General features: G+C 37.5%; 1 protein-coding gene across 1 annotated transcript in view; it reads left to right on the top strand.

Moving 5' to 3' along the window:
• Positions 1–21759, top strand: part of TMEM38B (transmembrane protein 38B) — a 54606-nt gene that overhangs the window by 14378 nt on the left and 18469 nt on the right. The window contains exons 3-4 of the mRNA XM_021691493.1: positions 18367–18551; positions 19344–19431. Coding sequence (XP_021547168.1) covers positions 18367–18551; positions 19344–19431 — 273 coding nt within the window. The remainder of the gene's footprint in view (positions 1–18366; positions 18552–19343; positions 19432–21759) is intronic.

The raw sequence follows: 21759 nt of genomic DNA on the forward strand, positions 1-21759 counted from the left end.
TTTCTTTCTTTCTTTCTTTCTTTCTTTCTTTCTTTCTTTCTTTCTTTCTTTCTTTCAGTAAGTACAATTAACATATAGTGTTTTATTAGTTTTGGTGTACAGTAAAATGTTTCAAGAATTCTATACATTCATTACTCAGTGCTCATAATGATAAGTGTACTCTTAAACCCCTTTATCTATTTCAGCCATCTCCCTACCCAGCTGCCCTCTGGCAACCAGCAGTTTGTTCTCTGTATTTAAGAGTGTTTTGGTCTCTTTTTTTCTTTGTTCGTTTGTTTTGTTTCTTAAATTCCACATATAAGTGAAATCATAATGTATTTGTCTTTCTCTGACTGACTTATTTTATATAGCATTATACCATCTAGGTCCATGTTTAACATCACTAATTATCAGGAAAATGCAAATCAAAAGTACAGTGAGATATCACCTCACACCCTGTCAGAATGTCTAAAATGAAAAACACAAGAAACAAGTGTTGGCCTGGATGTGGAGAAAGAGGAACCCTCTTTCACTGTTGGTAGGAATGCAAGTTGGTGCAGCCATTGTGGCAAACAGAATGAGGGCTCCTTAAAAAATTAAAAATAGAATTACTATATGATCTGGTAATTCCACTACTGGGTAAAATGAAAATGAAAATTCTAATTTGAAAATATACATGCACCTCTGTGTTTATTGCAGCGTCATTTACAATAGTCAATATATGGAAGCAACCCAAGTGTCCATCCATAGATGAATGTATAAAAAAATATGGTGTGTGTATATATATATACACACACACATATATATACACACATATATATGGTGCAATATTATTCAGCCATAAAAAAGAATGAGATCTTGCCATTTACAACAACATGGATGGACCTAGGGGGTATAATGCTGTGTTTTAAAAGGCTTACTCAAGCACTTTTATTTCTATAACAATATTTTAAAAAGATACTAGCTTAGCATTTATTGTAATTATAATTTTATAATTTAATTTATTATAATTTTATAATTATATATTATAAGTAAATTTATAATGCTGAAACTATATAAAAAGTAGGATATCCAGAGTCTGACACTTACTGTCACTTCTACTTCTGCTCCTGTATACTAACCACCACTCTTTCTTGCATGGACAAAGTGATTCTTTAAAAATAAGTTAGAGGGGTGCCTGGGTGGCGCAGTAGGTTAAGTGTCCAACTCTTGATCTCGGGTCTTGATCTCAGGGTCATGAGTAAAAGCCCTGTGTCGGGCTCCACGCTGGCGCGCTGGGTGTCGAGCCTGCTTAAAAAATATAAAAATAAAAATAAATTAGAATATATTACTCCTATGCTCAGTAGTTTCTTACCTGATTAAGAACAAGATCTAAAACTCTTACTATGGCCTATAAAACCTTACAATATCTTCCCTTTCATTCTTTCTGATGTAGTCTTTCCACTGTACTCCTGTTCATTGTTTTAGCCACCATTGGTTTTACCATTTCTTGAATACCTAAGGTGCTTTTCTACCTCAGTACTTTTGTGCTTGCAGTCTTCTCTCTGTAATACTATTTCCCCAGAAAGCTTTTTTTTTTTTTTTTTTTTCAGAGAGGTCTCCCTGACTGAAATAGCACCTCCTCCCCCATGAGTATCACATAATCCTTCTTTATTTTTCTTCTTAGGCTTATTACTGTCTCACGTATTATCTATTTCTTTTTATGTTGGTCTGTCTCATTCTACTAGAATAATAGCTTCTCAGAACAGGGACTTTGTTTTGTGAACTGTGTGATAAGTACTTTTCTGGGTTCAGTAAATACATTGCTAAAGAAATACATGGCTGCTAAAAAAAAAAAGAAGAAGAAGAAGGTAGCGGGAGGGGAAGAATGAAGCGGGGGAAATCGGAGGGGTAGACGAACCATGAGAGACGATGGACTCTGAAAAACAAACAGGGTTCTAGAGGGGAGGGGGGTGGGAGGATGGGTTAGCCTGGTGGTGGGTATTGAGAGGAGGGCACATTCTGCATGGAGCCCTGGGTGTTATGCACAAACGATGAATCATGGAACACTTCATCTAAAACGAATGATGTAATGTATGGGGATTAACATAAGAATAAAAAAAAAAAAAAGAAATACATGGCTGCTGCTATGTATTGTTATAAGGGATTTCTGTAATTGAATAGTAAGGAATTATAGCTCTTGATTATTTGATCCCTTAAATGAAAAAAAAATTGCTTGTCTATAAATGGATGCTTTCTTGGCTTAAATTAAAAGATATGTTAGAAATGGAAAATAAATGCATTTTTATATGGTGAATTAATAGTATAGTGTTTAATTATTTGTTAACCTCAGATCTTTTATTATCCCAGTTTTACATAGGAGGAAATTGAGGCTTAGGGAATTGGTGAATGGCAGGGTCTGAGTTCAACTTAGCATTTGGACTATGATCTTAACCAAGATGAGTTTTCATTTTTTTTTAAAGATTTATTTATATATTATATATTTATTTATTTGGAGAGAGAGAGAGAGCACACACAAGCAGCCCAGAGGGTCAGAGGAAGGGGGAGAAACAGACTCCCCTCTGAGCAGGGAGTCTGATGTGGGGCTCGACCTGAGACGAAGGCAGAAACGCTTAACCCACTGAGCCACCCAGGCATCCCTAGATGAGTTTTCGTTTTGAACAGTTTTATTTTTTTAGGACCAAATCTTTTTGTCTTTATTTATTATTACAATATGTTTTTTTCTTTAAAAATTTTCCGGGCACCTGGGTGGCTCAGTTGGTTAAGCGACTGCCTTCGGCGTGGGTCATGATCCCGGGGTCCTGGGATCGAGTCCCATATCGGGCTTCCCTTGCTCTGTGGGGAGCCTGCTTCTGCCTCTCCCACTGCCTGCCACTCTCCCTGCTTGTGCTCTCTGTCTGTCAAATAAATAAATAAAACCTTTAAGGGGCGCCTGGGTGGCTCAGTCGGTTAAGCGACTGCCTTCGGCTCAGGTCATGATCCTGGAGTCCCGGGATCGAGTCCCGCATCGGGCTCCCTGCTTGGCGGGGAACCTGCTTCTCCCTCTGACCCTCCCCCCTCTCATGAGCTCTCTCTCTCTCTCATTCTGTCTCAAATAAATAAATAAAATCTTTAAAAAAAAATATTTAAAAAATAAAAAAAATAAAACCTTTAAAAAAAATAAAATAAATAAAACTTTTCAATTAATATTGAATAGGTACAAAAGAATATTTATAAAATATATGCAAAGTATAAAGAACTGTGATGTAATGAAAACTGCATTTCCATCATTTAGAATAAGCATCTTTTTATTATAAAGTGAAAATTCAGAAAACCACAAAAAACAAATATTTTGCCTAATGAATTATTATAAAGTATAACCTTGAAACCACTCTCCAAGTCAAGAGATAAGGCTTTGCCAATTCATCCTAGAAGCCCCTTCTGTGTGTCCCATTCCAATCACAATGCTTTTCCCACCTTAAATAACCATTACAGTAGCACACCATTATCTTGACTTTTATGGTAATTGCTTGTAAATTTTATAATTTTATCTTCCAAATGTTCATCCCTAGACACTATAATTTAGTCATGCCTATTAAAAAAATTAATGTCTCTTAAGTTTTTTTATAGGTTCCCCCTCCATTCCTTTTTTCCCTCATAATTTATCTTTTTTTTTAATGTTATGTTAGTCACCATACAGTACATCATTAGTTTTTGAAGTAGTGATCCACAATTCACTGTTGTCATATAACACCCAGTGCTCCATGCAGTGCGTGCCCTCCTTAATACCCATCACCAGGCTAACCACCCCCCACCTCCCTCCCCTCTAAAATCCTTAGTTTGTTTCTCAGAGTCCATAGTCTCTCATGGTTCGTCTCTCCCTCCAATTCCCCCTGCCCATTTTTCCCTTCCTTCTCCTAGTGTCCTCCATGCTATTCCTTATGTTCCACAAATAAGTGAAACCATATGATAATTGACTTTCTCTGCTTGACTTATTTCACTTAGCATAATCTCCAGTCCCTTCCATGTTGATGTAAAAGTTGGGTATTCATCCTTTCTGATGGTTGAGTAATATTCCATTGTGTGTATGGACCACATCTTCTTTATCCAATAAAGAAGATATTTGCAAATACCTTCTCCCGCTTTGTGGGTTGCCTCTTTGTTTTGTTGACTGTTTTCTTTGCTGTGCAGAAGCTTTTTATCTTGATGAAGTCCCAAAAGTTCATTTTTGCTTCTGTTTCACTAGCCTTTGGAGATGTATCTTGAAAGAAGTTGCTGTGGCTGATGTCGAAGAGGTTACTGCCTATGTTCTCCTCCAGGATTTTGATGGATTCCTGTCTCACATTGAGGTCTTTCATCCATTTTGAGTTTATCTTTGTGTATGGTGTTAGAGAATCGTCGAGTTTCATTCTTCCGTCTGTAGCTGTCCAATTTTCCCAGCACCATTTATTGAAGAGACTGTCTTTTTTTCATTGCGTATTTCTTTCTGCCTTGTCGAAGATTATTTGACCATAGAGTTGAGGGTCCATATCTGGGCTCTCTGTTCTGTTCCATTGGTCTGTATGTCTGTTTTTGTGCCAGTACCATGCTGTCTTGGTGATCACAGCTTTGTAATATAGCTTGAAATCAGGCAACTTGATGCCCCCAGCTTTGTTTTTCTTTTTCAACCTTTCCTTGGCGATTTGTCTTTTCTGATTCCATACAAATTTTAGGATTGTTTGTTCCAGCACTTTGAAAAATGTCATTGGAATTTTGATCGGGATGGCATTGAAGGTATAGATTGCTCTGGGTAGCATAGACATTTTAACAATGTTTATTCCGATCCATGAGCATGGAAGGTTTTTCCATCTTTTTGTGTCTTCTTCAATTTCTTTTATGAGTGTTCTATAGTTCGTAGAGTGTAGATCCTTTACCTCTTTGGTTAGGTTTATTCTGAGGTATCTTATGATTTTTGGTGCTATTGTAAATGGAATCAATTCTCTAATTTCTTTTTCTGTAGATGCATTGTTAGTGTATAAGAAAGCAGCTGATTTCTGTGCATTGATTTTGTATCCTGTCATATTACTGAATTGCTGTATGAGTTCTAGTAATTAGGGGGTAGAGTCTTTTGGGTTTTCCACATAAAGTATCATGTCATCTGCGAAAAGAGAGAGTTTGACTTCTTCTTTGCCAATTTGAATAGCTTTTATTTCTTTTTGTTGTCTGATTGCTGTTGCTGGGACTTCTAGTATTATGTTGAACAATAGTGGCAAGAGTGGGCATCCTTGACGTGTTCCTGATCTTAAGGGAAAGGCTCTCATCTTTTCCCCATTCAAGATGATATTCGCTGTGGGTTTTTCATAGATGGATTTTAAGAACTTGAGGAATGTTCCTTCTTTTTTTTTTTTTTTTTTTTAAAGATTTTATTTATTTGACAGAGGGAGACACAGCGAGAGAGGGAATACAAGCAGGGGAAGTGGGAGAGGGAGAAGCAAGCTTCCTGCTGAGCAGGGAGCCCGATGCGGGGCTCGATCCCAGGACCTGGAATCATGACCTGAGCCGAAGGCAGATGCTTAACGACTGAGCCACCCAGGCGCCCCGAGGAATGTTCCTTCTATCCCTATACTCTGAAGAGTTTTAATCAGGAAAGGATGCTGTATTTTGTCAAATGCTTTTTCTGCATCGATTGAGAGGACCATATGGTTCTCCTCTCTCCTCTTATTAATGTGTTCTATCACATTGATTGATTTGCGAATGTTGAACCACCCTTGCATCCCAGGGATAAATCCCACTTGGTCGTGGTGGATGATCCTTTTAATGTATTGTTGGATCCTATTAGCTAGGATTTTGTTGAGGATTTTGGAATCCATATTCATCAGGGATATCAGTCGGAAATTCTCCTTATTTTTTACTTTAAAGATTTTATTTATTTATTTGACAGAGAGAGACACAGCGAGAAAGGGAACACAAACAGGGGAAGTGGGGGAGGGAGAAGCAGGCTTCCCACTGAGCAGGGAGCCCAATGCGGGGCTCGATCCCAGGACCCCGGGATCATGAACTGAGCCGAAGGCAGACGCTTAACGACTGAGCCACCCAGGTGCCCCTGAAATTCTCCTTTTTGATGGGGTCTTTGCCTGGTTTGGGGATCAAGGTAATGCTGGCCTCATAGAATGAGTCTGGAAACTTTCCTTCTGTTTCAGTTTTTTGAAACAGCTTCAGTAGAATAGGTATTATTTCTTCTTTGAATGTTTGGTAGAATTCCCCAGGGAATCCGTCAGACCCTGGACTCTTGTTTTTTGGGAGGTTTTTGATCACTGCTTCAATCTCGTTATTGGTTATTGGCCTATTCAAGTTGTCAATTTCTTCCTGTTTCAGTCTTGGGAATTTATAGGTTTCCAGGAAGGCATCCATTTCATCCAGGTTGGTCAGCATATTGCATATAGTTGATAATAATTTCTAATAATTGTTTCTATTTCCTTGGTGTTAGTTGTGATCTCTCCCCTTTCATTCATAATTTCATTAATTTGGGTCCTTTCTCTTTTCTTTTGGATAAGTCTGGCCAGTGGCTTATCAATCTTATTAATTCTTTCAAAGAATCAGCTTCTGGTTTCGTTGATCTGATCTACTGTGTTTCTGGTTTCTAATTCATTAATCTCTGCTCTAATCTTAATTATTTCTCTTCTAATGCGTGGCTTAGGCATCGTTTGTTGCTTTTTCTCTAGTTCTTTAAGGTGTAGAGTTAGATGGTGAATTCAGGATTCTTCTATTTTTTTGAGTGAGGCTTGGATGGCTATGTATTTCCCCCTTAGGACTGCCTTTGCAGTATCCCATAGGTTTTGGACCAATGTGTTTTTGTTCTCATTGGTTTCCATGAATTGTTTTAAGTTCTTCTTTGATTTCCTGGTTGACCCAAACGTTCTTGAGCAGAGTGGTCTTTAGCTTCCAAGTGTTTGAATTTCTTCCAAATTTTTTCTTGTGATTGAGTTCCAGTTTTAAAGCATTATGGTCTGAGAATATGCAGGGGATAATCTCAGTCTTCTGGTATTGGTTGAGACCTGATTTATGACCCAGTATGTGGTCTATTCTGGAGAAGGTTCCATGTGCGCTCGAGAAGAATGAGTATTCTGTTATTCTAGGGTGGAATGTTCTGTATATATCTATGAGGTCCATCTGGTCCAGTGTGTCATTCAAAGCTCTTGTTTCTTTGTTGATTTTCTCCTTAGATGATCTGTCTATTGCTGAGAGTGGAGTATTGAGGTCTCCTACAATTAACATATTATTATCAATATGACCCTTTATTTTGGTTAACAGTTGGCTTATGTAGATGGCTGCTCCCATGTTGGGGGTGTAGATATTTACAATTGTTACATCTTCTTGTTGGATAGACCCTCTAAGAATGATACAGTGTCCTTCTGTGTCTCTAACTACAGTCTTTAGTTTAAAATCTAATTTGTCTAATGTAAGAATTGCTACCCCAGCTTTCTTTTGAGGTCCGTAGGCATGGAAGATGGATTTCCATCCCTTCACTTTCAGTCTGGATGTATCTTTAGGTTCAAAATGAATCTCTTGTAGACAGCATATAGTTGGGTCCTGTCTTTTTATACACTCTGCAACCCTGTGCCATTTTATAGGAGCATTTAGGCCATTGACGTTGAGCGTGATTATTGAAAGATATGACTTAATTGTCATCATGTTGCCTGTGAAGACCTTGTTTTTATAGATTGTCCCTGTAAATTTCTTTTCTGTATCTCTCTTGGGGTCTTTCTCCATTTATAGGACCCCCCCTTAATATTTCTTGCAGGGCTGGCTTAGTGGTCACATATCCTTTCAGTTTCTGCCTGTCTTGAGAAGCTCTGCATCTCTCCATCCATTCTAAATGACAGCCTTGCTGGATAAAGTATTCTTGGCTGCATGTTCTTCTCGTTTAGTACCCTGAATATGTCTTGCCAGCCCTTTCTGGCTTGCCAGGTCTTTCTGGTTAGGTCTGACGTTATTCTGATGTTCCTCCCTCTGTACGTAAGGAATCTCTTCCCCTTAACTGCCCTTCGGATGGCTTCCTTGGTTCTAAGACTTGAGAGTTTTACTGTTACATGCCGGGGCGTTTGCCTGTTTTCCTTGATCTTGGGAGGGGTCCTCTCTGCCTCTAGGACACAAATGTTTGTTTCATTCCACAGATTAGGGAAGTTCTCAGCTACTATTTGCTCAAATATATCTTCTACTCCTCTCTTTCTCTCTCTCTCCACCACCTCAGGGATTCCAATAATCCTGAAATTGGAACGTTTCCTGGTGTCACTTATTTCTCTGATTCTCTTTTCATGTATTCTGAGTTGTTTTTCCCTGGCCTCCTCTTTTCCCTTTTTCTCTATTATTTGGTCTTCTAGGTCACTAATTCGTTCTGCCTCACTCACCCAAGCTTTAGATTATCTAGATTAGACTGGATCTCATTGATAGCATTTTTAAGTTCCTTCTGCTAGTAGTCATTCTGTTGAGGGATGGTTGAGGGAATGTATAGAGTCCAAATTATTGACCACAACCCAAGCAAGATGCACCTGTTTTCCAGGGACCTTAGGGTTGCTGGCCTCTTGTTTTCCCAGTCTGTCTTCTGGGGGAGGGACCTGCCATGCTGTTACTCAGGCAACCCTGTTTGGGCAGAGTTGCCCTGCCCCCTGTGGTGGGGGATGGGCTCAGTGAAAACTGGTTTGGGGGGGCTTTTATTCTTTGGCAGCTTTCCACGTCTCTTAGAGAGTCAGAGCAGAAGAGACTGTTTCCTACCCTCTGCCTCAGAGCAGAGAGATTGCAGTCTGTTCTTCAGTGAGCTCTCCAGGCCACACTATCTCCATTTCTGTCTGTGCAGCTATAAACTGCAGTCCTGGATTGTGTGCCCCTCCACAGCGCTCCCAGTCCTCACCTCCAGGTCGGGGCACATCTCTGCCCTTTGTGCTTCTAAAACCGCCAGCTACCCCCAGTTCGCATGTGCCACCCAGCGCTCTGGGTTTCCCTACGGGGGCTGCCTTAAAGTCCTTTTCCCATTGGTACTGGTCTGTGAATCTGTGCCCCCTCCCTAGTGCGGGAGGCTGTCGCTCACCGGCGGTGTAGGATCCCTACCACCAGGCTCCCTCCCGCTGCCATTTATCCTTTGATATCTGCCTGCAGAATCACAGCTCCCTGCTTTGTACCTTGAAACCAACCACCTGTGATATTCTGTTTGTGGAGATCCAGATCTATCTTCTTACATCTCAGGCTGATTTTGTGGGTGTTCAGAATGGTCTGAATTCTGAATTCCAGGGACCGGTTGGAATAGGGTCCCCTACTCCTCTGCCATCTTTTCCCTGTGGTCCTATCTCTTGAAGAACCAGAGCCATTTGACATGTAGAGTTTCTCATAGTCTGGAATGTGCTGATTGCATACTCATGGTGCAGATCATTATATTGCTGTATTCTCTGAGTTTCCTGAAAATTGGTAGTTTGTTTCAGAATACAAATCAGATTCGGGTTAGATCCCTTTGGCAAGACCATAAGAGGCCCCAAATATCTGATTTGCTTTCTTTTTTGTTGACATTAGCACTCTTACACTTAATGACTGAATTAATTAACTAGGAATTGCAAAATGGTAATAGTCTATTTATTTATTTATTTTTTTATTCTTATGTTAATCCCCATACATTACATCATTAGTTTTAGATGAAGTGTTCCATGATTCATTGTTTGTGCATAACACCCAGGGCTCCATGCAGAATGTGCCCTCCTCAATACCCACCACCAGGCTAACCCATCCTCCCACCCCCCTCCCCTCTAGAACCCTGTTTGTTTTTCAGAGTCCATCGTCTCTCATGGTTCGTCTATCCCTCCGATTTCCCCCGCTTCATTCTTCCCCTCCCGCTACCTTCTTCTTCTTCTTTTTTTTTCCTTAACATATATTGCATTATTTGTTTCAGAGGTACCTATCTGAGATTCAACAGTCTTGCACAATTCACAGCGCTTACCAGAGCACATACCCTCCCTAGTGTCTATCACCCAGTCACCCATCCCTCCCACCCCACCCCCCACTCCAGCAACCCTCAGTTTGTTTCCTGCAATTAAGAATTCCTCATATCAGTGAGATCATATGATACATGTCTTTCTCTGTTTGACTTATTTCACTCAACATAATACCCTCCAGTTCCATCCACGTCGTTGCAAATGGCAAGATCTCATTCCTTTTGATGGCTGCATAATATTCCATTGTATATATATATAGCAAAATGGTAATAGTCTAATTCTATCTTTTCTTATGTATTAGATGGAATAGTATATATACTACCCCCTAGTCATCTATTATTTGGTGACCCAGTTGTAGGAACATATAGGAACAGCAGGATAAATCCTTGATTCTTTATCTTTATGTACCAGTTTTCATGATAGTTAATTGGTCCTCTGTCATCATCCAAAGGTGACCAATTTATTTTTTTATTTTTGAGTAATAATGAACTTACAGATTTAAGCATATTTTATAGGTTTCAGTATATTGCAGTTGTCATTATTGAAGCTCAAATTGTTTTACCTTTGGTGGGAGCTTCTTCAGATTGGTTCTTCAGACTGATTAGCTCCTTGCTACTTAATATAAGATTCATCTTATACTTTTCCTCTGGAATCACTCATTTCTGTAAGAAGCTCTGGTTTCTCTTAGTGAGAAATGGCATTTCAAGACCAAAATTTGAGCACTAGAGATGTTCATTATTACTGGATTGATACTGTTTCTAAGCCTTTTCAGTGGACAGAGCTAGGAAAAATAAGGATGAAAATGACTCATGAGTTCATATTGATATTTCTAATTCAAATTCACAACAACAGAGCCTATGTATCTCCTTTCTTCCACACTAAGAATTTTCTTTCTTGAGAGCACAAGACATAATAGAATTAGAATATTCCAACATTATTCATTTCTTTTATTCTCTGTTATACACACAATACACAATAGCTTTGGAGTAACAGTACTAATACTACCACTGATTACTGAGAACATTAATTTTTTTGCATATATACTTCTTGTTCTCTTCCCATTTTTAAAATAGATGTACTATTCTACATTGTCATAATTATAACTATTACATTTGATTACTTTTCCTTTCCTAATCCTCAGTCTTAGTTTTATAGCTAATAATATGTTTAATGCTTATCACCAGTCCTTATGTCTGTGTCTCTTTAGTAATTTTGTTTGTTTGAAGCTTATGCTCTAGGAGATTCATCACTGAATTCCCATATGTTGATGTTTGTCTGTGTCTTTTGTACTTGAAAGTCAGTTTTACTGGGTATAAAATAATTGGATTACACTTTGTATCTTTGAGGATTTTAAAATATTACTCCATTTCTTATGTCATAAAGCATTGCTGTGAAAAAGTCTGATGATCATTTAATTTTCACATTCTTCTAGATGCTCCCAATATTTTTTTTCCTGTTAAAGCCTAATAATTTAAATAAAATAAGTCTTGGTGTTGGTCCTTCTGGGTATTTTTAGGTAGGTGGTATGTTCTTTTTAGCAGGTACTTTTTTTTTTTTTTTAATTGAGACCAAATCATTTTAGTATTTGTACTCTTCAGGAACTTGTATGGTTGGTATATGGCTCTTTGTCTTTCTTCAGTGGACTTTTTAAATCTCTTTTTTTAAATTTAAAATATTTTCCCCTTCCCCCTTCTATTTCTTCCAAGGTATTGTTATATTTATATCTCTTTGTTTTCATTCTAGTTTAGTTTTCATTACTGAAGTGATTTCTTCTCCTTTAATTTTCTTTTTTCCTGAGAATTGTATCTTCAGTTCTCAGTTTTTTTAATTCTGATGTCTGTTGTTCTTTTATGTGTTATATCACTTTTCTTAATGTCTTTAGCTTATTTTGAAATAGTAGGTCGAAGTTTTGATCTATTTGGTGGACACATTTTCCTGAGTGCTTTCATTGTCTGTAGGGATTTATTCTGCTTTTTTTTCTTATAATAAATTTGTGTGGGATTTGACCTTGATACTTTTCTGTTGGTCATTTTTATGTTGAATTAGGTTTCTTGAACTTTTAGGGTAATTCAGGAAAGATGTTCTGACTTCATAGAGCTCCTGCTTCTGTTGTTTTTATAGTGTTCAAAAGATGAGGACCATACTGTTCTCGGATTTTCTGTGTCTCTTTCCCCTTAACCCAGTTTGGTCTGAACTCTCTGTACTGCTCAGTTTTGATTCTATACCAGTGTTTTCTTCACATGGGGCTTGTTCTGGGAGACAGCTTGGGTGGACCTGTTTTGAAAGTTCATGGGGACTAAATTGCTTCAACCCCTTTGGAGCTTTTTACTATGGACCCTTTGTCTCAGCTGGTATTGGAGAATGTCAGAGTTTCTCCCAGTTTCAGCTGTTGTTATTGTTTCCAAATTGGCCTGTTGTGCTTTCTAGTGATTAGCCATTTGCTATTTTGGAGTTGTGTTGTTTTTAGGTCCATTAGTTGCTACCTTGTTGCCGCCTTCTTCCTTCCAAAAAGTATAGGTCTTGTGGGTATTGGTGAATTGTCTCTGCCCATTTGCCTTTTGGGGTTTGAAGGGATACCTTGTCAAATAATTTTATTTCAAGTGTGTTGTGGATGGGATTTTGGTTTTGCTTTCTAGTTGCCCTGTTTTTATGATGGGATTTGAAGAGATCAAAGTCTGTGCGGCCAGTGCTGCCACCATCTTCCCTAAACCCTTGCCTTTAGTTTCGATGTCCCTTGTATGCTACCACTCTGCCGCCTGCTTGATCTGATCTCCTTTCTTCCTTTCTCAGGAGTAACCATTATTCTTAATTTTGTGCTTATCCACTCCTTTACTTTTCTGTGTAGTTTTAGCATATGCTTATATCCCTAAACAATATAGTTTCTGAAGTATTATATATGGCATCATGTGTATGTATTTTTCTGTGACTTGCTGTTTTTGGTCAGTCTGTGTTCTTGAGATTCAGTCTTACTGTGTATGGTTGTAATTTATTAATTTTCCCTTACAGCATACTAGAATTAATTGTCATAGTTTATTCATCCATTCTTCTGTTGACAGAGTTGTTTCTAGTTTTTTCTGTTACAAACAGTGTTGTTAAGAACATTCTTGTATATACTTAAACTGGTGTACACGAGCAAGATTTTCTCTTGGTATTTGGTTAAGAGTAGATTTATTGAGTTACAGAGAAAGTGATTTTTAAACTATACTACATAATGGCCAAATCATTTCTCAAAGTGGTTAACTAATTTCCATTTCCATTGTATTACACCCAAACTAAAAACTGGACTTTACCAATAACTTACATATATTTCTTTTCCCCTGCCCCATTTCTCTGCACTTTTCCTACAGATAACTTCTTTACTGTTTGTGTTTATCTTACCTTTCGAAAAAAAAGAAGGCATAATAATATATATGAATATCTACACAGTAAGTTTTTAGTTTTACTTGTTTTGGGCCCTATTTTAAAATGGAGTATTACACTGTATATAGATCTCTGGGATGTGTCTTTTTTAAATTTTATTTATTTGAGAGAGAGAATGAGCAGGGTGGGGGGTGCAGGGGCAGAGTTAGAGGGAGAAGCAGACTCCCCGCTGAGCAGGGAGTCCGATGCGGGGCTTGATCCCAGTACCCTGGGATCATGATCTGAGCCAAAGGCACTTACCCTGCTGAGCTACCCAGGCACCCCTGGGACTTGTTTTTTTTCACTCAACATTATATTAGTAAGAGTCACCTGTGTCTTTGTATATGGTTGTAGTACATTCCTTCTCATGCTCTATAATTTATTAATATCTATATTTTATTTATTGTGCTGATCATTATTATTGGTTACAAAACAATAATAATAGCAACCACTGGTAGAGTATTCACTATGTCCTAGGCATTTTTTTGTGTTTTATATGTATTATCTCCCTTAAACCTTACAAGAACTATGTGAGGTAGGTACTGTTTTATTCTCATTTAGCAGATGATGTAACTGAGCAAGATGGGTTAAGTAACTTGCCCAAGGTATCACAGATATCTAGTAGTTGGGGCCAGGATTCAAATCTAGACTGTCTTTAGTCGGCTCTTATGCACTGTGTTGTTTTGGATTCTGGAAATATAGACAATATTTCTGTCCTCTCAGACCCTTAAATACAAAAAATGATACTTGTTTAAAGACCCAGTATATTTTACTGTTTTATTTTTAAGGTTTTAATGTTGAGAAAAAATTTGTAATCTTTGCTTTATTTGATTTTAATTTGAGAGATAAAATTATGTTTGGAATGTACTTCAAACTCTAGCAAGCTAAACTACGGGATTCTGTGAATGCACTTACTGAAAGGCCATTTTTATTTAGTACACTAGCTCATAGTGCTCACATGTGGATATTAGCACCATCTACTGGCAACGGGAAACAATAGCTTGGTGTGTATATAGTATTGTTTGGAGGACAGTGTTTATACCTTCATAGTTTTTTTCTTTTTGAAAACTGTTCCTGGGGAAATTAATATTTTTAAATTTTTCTATGTAGTGGGTTTTGTGCCCCAGTTTGGTTTCCTTAAACTTCCAAGTATCAGCTATTAAATATTGCACATTGGCATAATCAAGACTATTGCTTTGAGGAAAAATACCAGAAAGGGTATAGTTTTACAGGTCTGTCATCCTCCAGCAGTCTTTTTCAAAGCATACATAAAATACATAAACTTATTAATTTGTTAGAGTAGTAAGAGCAAAGCTGTCATATTGGACCAATATGAACTGTATTTAATTTGTCATTCTGTTTTGGCTTAGTTAAGTAATACTGTCTTTTGTAGTCAGAGGAGTAGAATTAATAATAGAGTGAAAACAAGGGTTCTCTGACTAACGTGGGAAGCTTCTCTGCTCAGCTCTTGGTATTAACCTAAATTCTACTTTCATCTTTTCTACTTAAACTGGTTTAGCTTTCATTTGTCAGTGGCCTGGTATCTTGTTTGTATCCTATTTTAGACTAACTTCTATTATTTTGAACTATTCTTTGCTATTTTTTTCTCTCTTTTAACTTATGTGACTTAAAAATGTATGAGAAATCATTTGCCTTCTCATTCTATTTCTTGGCTGATATATTCCATTTCTTCTTTTCCAATATGTTTTTTTTTTTTTTTAAGCTTTTATTTATTTATTTGACAGAGAGAGACACAGCAAGAGAGGGAGCACAAGCAGGGGGGAGTGGGAGAGGGAGAAGCAGGCCTCCTGCCAAGCAGGGAGCCGGACGCGGGGATCCATCCCAGGACCCCAGGATCATGACCCGAGCCGAAGGCAGACGCTTAACAACTGAGCCACCCAGCCGCCCCTCCAATATGTTTTCTTAAAGACACTTTACAAGTTAAAGTGGCCCTAGATGTGACGTTAGTAAGAGGTGAAATATAATCTTTATAAAAGGAGGGACATGGTGATTGCTTAATGAGTGTTGGTTGAGTGATTCATTAAGGGAATTTTTTTTTTTTTTTTAAAGATTTTATTTATTTATTTGAGAGAGAGAGAGAGAGACAGTGAGAGAGGGAACACAAGCAGGGGGGAGAGGGAGAAGCAGGCTTCCCGCGGAGCAGGGAGCCCGATGTGGGGCTCGATCCCAGGACCCTGGGACCATGACCTGAGCCGAAGGCAGACGCTTAACGACTGAGCCACCCAGGCGCCCCCATTAAGGGAATTTTAAAAAGCTAGCTTACATTATAGAGCAAGAATGGCTGTTTAGGGAACCATTGGTCTGATATGTTTACTTGTGAATCTACTGAGAACAATAAACAATTGTTTTTTTTGCCCTGTGGCTATTTAACACTTGAAATGAGAGCTGCTTTCTGTTTAAAATGTTAGCTTAGGGGCACCTGGGTGGCTCAGTTGGTTAAGCGGCTGCCTTCGGCTCAGGTCATGATCCTAGGGTCCTGGGATCGAGTCCCGCATCAGGCTCCCTGCTCAGCAGAGAGCCTGCTTCTCTCTCTCTCTCTCTGCCTTCCTCTCTACCTACTTGTGCTCTCTATCTCTCTGTCAAATAAATAAATAAAAATAAATTATTAAAATGTTAGCTTATTGTAGGTATACTTTAGCAATATCTGATTAAATAAAATAAAGACGTTTATTTAAAAATAGCAATAAACAGATTTTAGACCATATGCCATAATGTCACATAGTTGAATTTAGAAAGTCCAAGTTGCTGGGGCGCCTGGGTGGCTTAGTCGTTTAAGCATCTGTCTTCGGCTCAGGTCATGATCCCAGGGTCCTGGGATTGAGCCCCACATCAGGCTCCCTGCTCAGCGGGAAGCCTGCTTCTTTCTCTCCCACTCCCCCTGCTTGTGTTCCCTCTCTCGCTGTGTCTCTCTGTCAAATACATAAATAAAATCTTAAAAAATAAATAGTCCCGAGTTGCTAATAGTTTAGGTTTTTAACTAATGTTAAAGATAGTCTTGGCGTAGAGAATGAAAATGGGATCATAATACTGTATTCTTTTAGATTTTGTTGTTTTTTTGAGTATTTTACTTTTTTAAGATTTTATTTATTTGACAGAGAAAGACACAGCGAGAGAGGGAACAAAAGCAGGGGAAGTGGGAGAGGGAGAAGCAGGCTTCCCACGGAGCAGGGAGCCTGATGCAGGGCTTGAACCCAGGACCCTGGGATCATGACTCGAGCTGAAGGCAGACGCTTAATGACTGAGCCACCCAGGCGCCCCGAGTATTTTACTTTTGAGCACTTATTACTGCTAAAGGGAAACCTCATTCCCCTTTCTTAATCTGATCTGTGGTGGATACCGAAGTATTTTTATTATATTTAAAAATATTTTTAAAAATTGCTTATTTTAAGTGTAACTTTTCCCCCCAATCCTTAATCGACTTTCTTATTCTGTATTTAAAGAGAGAGGTATATAGAGGCTCTCAAAATATATGAACATGTAATACTTTTAAATGATATGAGTTGTTTTCAAAATGCTTTTTATTACTCTCAGATAATTTATTCCGTTCTCTCAAACTCTTTATCAGCTGATCCTTTGATTTGATATATTTGTCTCTTCATTAACTGCTAATAATTATTTAATTCAGAGCTACTTTTCATCATGCTGAGTTTTAGGTGAGGGGATAACAAAATGAATGATTACTGCCATCTAAGGACTATTATAATTTATTATGAGCTTTACATTCTTTATATGTTATAGAGAAAAATATGTAAAGAGATCTGTTGAGGCATAAGAATTGATTGTTTTAGTTGTACAGAGCCATCAAAATTTAGTCTGAACTGAGAATATTAAAATGAAACTCCCAAAGTGAGATGTACATGGTAGTATTTGAGTGGGACTTTGAAGAATAGGAAGGAATTGGTGAGTGGAGATGAAGAAAGGGTGCTTCAGCCTGAACAAACCATTGCATCTTGCACTGGATCTCTGAAGTAGTATTTTAACAAATTTCATATTGCATGAATACTTTTGGGAATTCTGACTTTATGAATCATGAATTGCAGTTCTTTTGGAAGACCATATAATACTTCTTTTATGTGGTGTATTCTATATCGCTACATTAGAAAGAAGATTATGTTCTGTTTAAGCATGAAATTGTCTGCCGGAGTATTTTAGAAATGGGAGGAAAAAAAAAAACTAGTGTGTTTTCCAGTTAATGCTATTGGTAAACTGTTTGAACAGGTGCTTAGAAAAAATAAAGCTTCAAAAAATAATTTACCCGAGGAGGAGTGAGTTATTCTTAAACTAGTATCACAATTTAATTAGAGAACAATTTTCATATTCTTTTACCTGTATGTAAAAATATTTTTCCTCAACACAAATCTGTCTCCTTGAGAGTTGTGATCTTTTTTTGTATAGGTCCTAGTTTCTGTGCTGCACAAAAGGGCACAGGTAAAGATGTTAATAGGGTTGAAGCCCTTTTCAGCTACTGAGGACTCTTCTCTAATTCCTTTTCCCAGAGGACAAACACACTCCAGTTAGAGAAGTCCCTATCCTAGAAGTGATTATACATTTGCCTTATTGAGTTAGTGGATTCAGCACTTACCTTCTAGAAGAGTATAGGCACAAATTAGGAACTCAGTAAACACTTTCCTCATATATAGAGTATTCAGAAGTCCAAACAAGATGAAATTCCCCTTTGATCATGTCTTTTGGGCAGGTTATTATATATGCCTCCTGTGATTTAGAAAAATTAACTACCCAATCTCTGGTCTTCTTGAAGTCAAATTCTTGGTTTATATGGATAATTCAGTTTGTTGTGCTTTGCCAAATTGTTTTTGCCAATATGCTGGGTTTTTATTTCTTTTTATTGCTGTTCTTGTGATTTGTTTAAAAATCTAAGCTAACTCAACTAAATTGAGTGTATATTAAATATTCATTAAATAATTTATATTAACACACATTATACTTAATATATTTAACATTTTATAAAATATTAAGATATTTTTATTATAAATATACTTTATATGTTAAAATATTTAAATTTTAATTTCAGGTATATTATATTTTTTTGCCCATGTGACCTAGTTTCCCAGGGCTATTCTTTCCTACCTGTTCAACTCTTGGCTGCGGGAATGAAAGAAGTGACCAGAACTTGGAAAATAGTAGGTGGAGTCACACATGCTAATAGCTATTACAAAAATGGCTGGATAGTCATGATAGCTATTGGATGGGCTCGAGGTAATATTAACGTTATGTGTTTGTAAATATTCTGTTATTGATATACAACTGCTACTGAATGTCTAGTTACATTAATGAGGATCGCATACTTCGGTAACAGTATTTTTGGAAGAAGGAAGTCTTCTCTTGGCTAGTAAAGTTAATTCATAACTAGCACTTTCACTAGTACTCGTCATCAGCCATTATTTTGAGCCTGACTGCCTTAGAGTATAAAATTCTTCTGATTGATTTGATTAGTAGCTCAGAACCAGAGGGATTCATGGTTAATTAAGGTACAGTGCCACCATAAATAAAACAAGTTAACTTAAGAAATTATATAAAAAGATTATATTAAAAATTGCTCTTTTTTGTGTTTTTTTCACCCTAGATAACTAGAAGTAGTAAATATGATTGATTATGGGTTCATCTTTACTCTATATCACTTACCTTTATTGTTGAGTTCTTTTGTATGTAGAAATTGAACAAATTTCTCTAATCTCTTGTTGTATTGTACTGCATCTAAAACTAGTATCAGGGAATGAAATGATAAAACAGAAATTTTTATTTTTCAGGCCTGAAATAAGCCTTTAGGAACATCTCTGTGCTTGAGGCTCCTTAACCTTAATTATGGTACCATAGACAGTTGGCAACACTGATGAAAAGGGAGGAATTACAATTGTCTCAGTACCATAAATGTACAAGAAAACTTTTTTTCTTCCTCCTCAAAGTTATATTTTGGGGATCTTCTTGGGTTGTTTCAAATATTTTTTCCATAAAATTTGGCTAAATATTCTTGTTTCATTTTATTTTTAGGTGCAGGTGGTACTGTTATCACGAATTTTGAGCAGTTGGTAAAAGGAGGTTGGAAACCAGAAGCTGATGAATGGCTGAAGATGTCCTAGTGAGTTGGTGTAAACTATACTGAGTCCAGCTTTTTATTCTTAGATCTTACCAGATTTCTAAATATGGATGCAATGGAGCTGAAAAAATAGTCATGATAATGGGAGGAGAATCAGGAGAGTTACTCTTTCAAAAAGTCTGTTCTCTCAAATGTAGTTTTTAATGTATGATTCTTTTCTCTGTGGGTTCCTCCCCTTAGAAAATAAACCAAACCAAAGCTCCTGGATTGTTAAAGAATTGTGGGAAGAGTGTTTATTTATGGAGAGAAAACTACATAGGAACACACTTCCCTGGATGTAAGTGAATCAGTTGCAGGTTCTTGGCATTTTCATTAATGACTACAACATTACTCAGATTTCAAATTCACATAGTAGTAAAATGTTAAGCTTATGGGAACAAATCAGTCCGTTATAATGCCTTGTTGCTTTAAAAATGAGAGTTGAGCTTAATTACACATAAAAATAAGAGAAGAGTAGAGGAAATAAACCACTCTATGATTGTAGGGTGCAGACTACCTTTTGCATCCACTTAAGAGAATCTGATCATTAAATGTTATCTAAAGACACTTACTTAAATAAGTTCACAGATGTATCCCTGATGCTCCTGAGAATGAAATAGAGAGATGTAGTTACTATTTCCACAGTTCAAGAAGGAAAAGACTTAAGGAATAGTGGCCATAGTAAGCAAGCTGAGGAAAGACTCCATGTGAAAATAAACTCATTAGAATAGGTTAAAAATGAAGTTGAGAAGCATTCTATATGATGAAGTGTATGTTTGTGTGAAGCAACAAATTCTAGGATATTTAACTTGGAAAGTACCCCTTAAAGTGTGAATGAGGTAGTTTAGGAATAGAACAAACTAGGTTTTGATTGATAAGTTATAAATAAGGCATTAATGAGATTCAAGGGAAATTTTTCTCATTTTGAGCATATGCCTTGAAATGTCTTTCATAAAACATTTCTTGGGCTGTTATAACCAAAATCAAATTGTTTCTCCTTTGTTCAAAACCTTGGAATGACTCCCAGATGGTCTGTAAACCCTCCAAGATCTGCCTTACTTCCACACCCTATTTGCTTTGACTTCATTTCTTACTATTCTCTCTTTTGCTTGTATCCTTGAACAAATCTACCAAGTAGTAGACACTCAATAAATATTAAATGAATGAAAGAATTATCAGTTGGTCAGATGAGATTGATCACTGGTTCATTATGATATTTTGTGTATGTGTGTATATACAGAAATTTTCATTTATCTCTTACCAAATACTTTTGCATAGTAGAGAAAGCCTATGTGGTCTTAGAGAATACATATATTGTCATAAACACAATGTTGGTAGAACTATGAATGTTAGAGGTGCCGGTGAGGGCTCAGAAGAAAATGAGGAGCATGATACTGGCAATTGGAGATGTGATATAGTTATATAGTGGGAGAAAACTTAGTTGAGTTGTGTGCTACGGTTATGTGGAAAGCATAATTTGTGAGCAGTGAACTTGGGTATTAGCTGAGGAGATTTTAAAGCAGTGTTAAAGGTCTGGACTTGTTTCTCCTTGCTGCTTTTAGTAAAGTGAGAGAGGAAAAGTTGAATTGAGGGAATAACTGCTGGACAAAGAAACCAAGATGATGATTTGGAAAATTCTCAGCCTATCCAGATTGCAAAAGATGATTAAATTAGGAGATACATTTTTAGGAAACTCTGTTGTGGAGACTTTCTAAGTCTTACTCTAAAGGTAAGGATTAAAGGTAAAGGGTGCGGCTGGAAAACTTTTGCTAGTGTTAAAGAAATAAGGTGTGTGACTCATGGATCCATTCAGCCATCACAGCACAAGCCAGGAATAGACATGAGATTATCCAGAAAAGATATGTGGAGGACCATCTTAACTAATGTCATGGATCCCTGTGTCGTATGCTGGAGACCCACAAGGTTTTTGAAAATGTTCTATCAGTAGAAACACTGCCAGCTTGCACTAAAAGGGACAGAGAGAAGGTGAAATAAAAGGAGGCTGTCAGACTCCCAGAAATCTATAGGCAGGAAACAGGCTGATAAAACTGCTCAGCTGCAAACATGTGTTACCCTTCAAAGAAAAGGAAAAATGGATTTTGGTCTGAAGCCATGGGCCTAGAGGTCTGAGGCCAGGCCCACAGGTTGGAGTCCAGGTGCAAAGGCCAGAGCCATGAGTGCAGAAGCTGGAGCTGTGGACTCAGAGCCTAATGTCACAGAGGATTATTCCCAAGCCTTGAAACCTTGAAACCTAATGGAATTTGCCCTGCTGGATTTAGAAATCGCATAGGACCAGTGACCTCTTTCTTCCTTTCCTTTTGTTTTCTCCCT

The sequence above is a fragment of the Neomonachus schauinslandi genome, chromosome 13 (genome assembly GCF_002201575.2).
Source record: "Neomonachus schauinslandi chromosome 13, ASM220157v2, whole genome shotgun sequence".
Classification (NCBI taxonomy): Eukaryota; Metazoa; Chordata; class Mammalia; order Carnivora; family Phocidae; genus Neomonachus; species Neomonachus schauinslandi.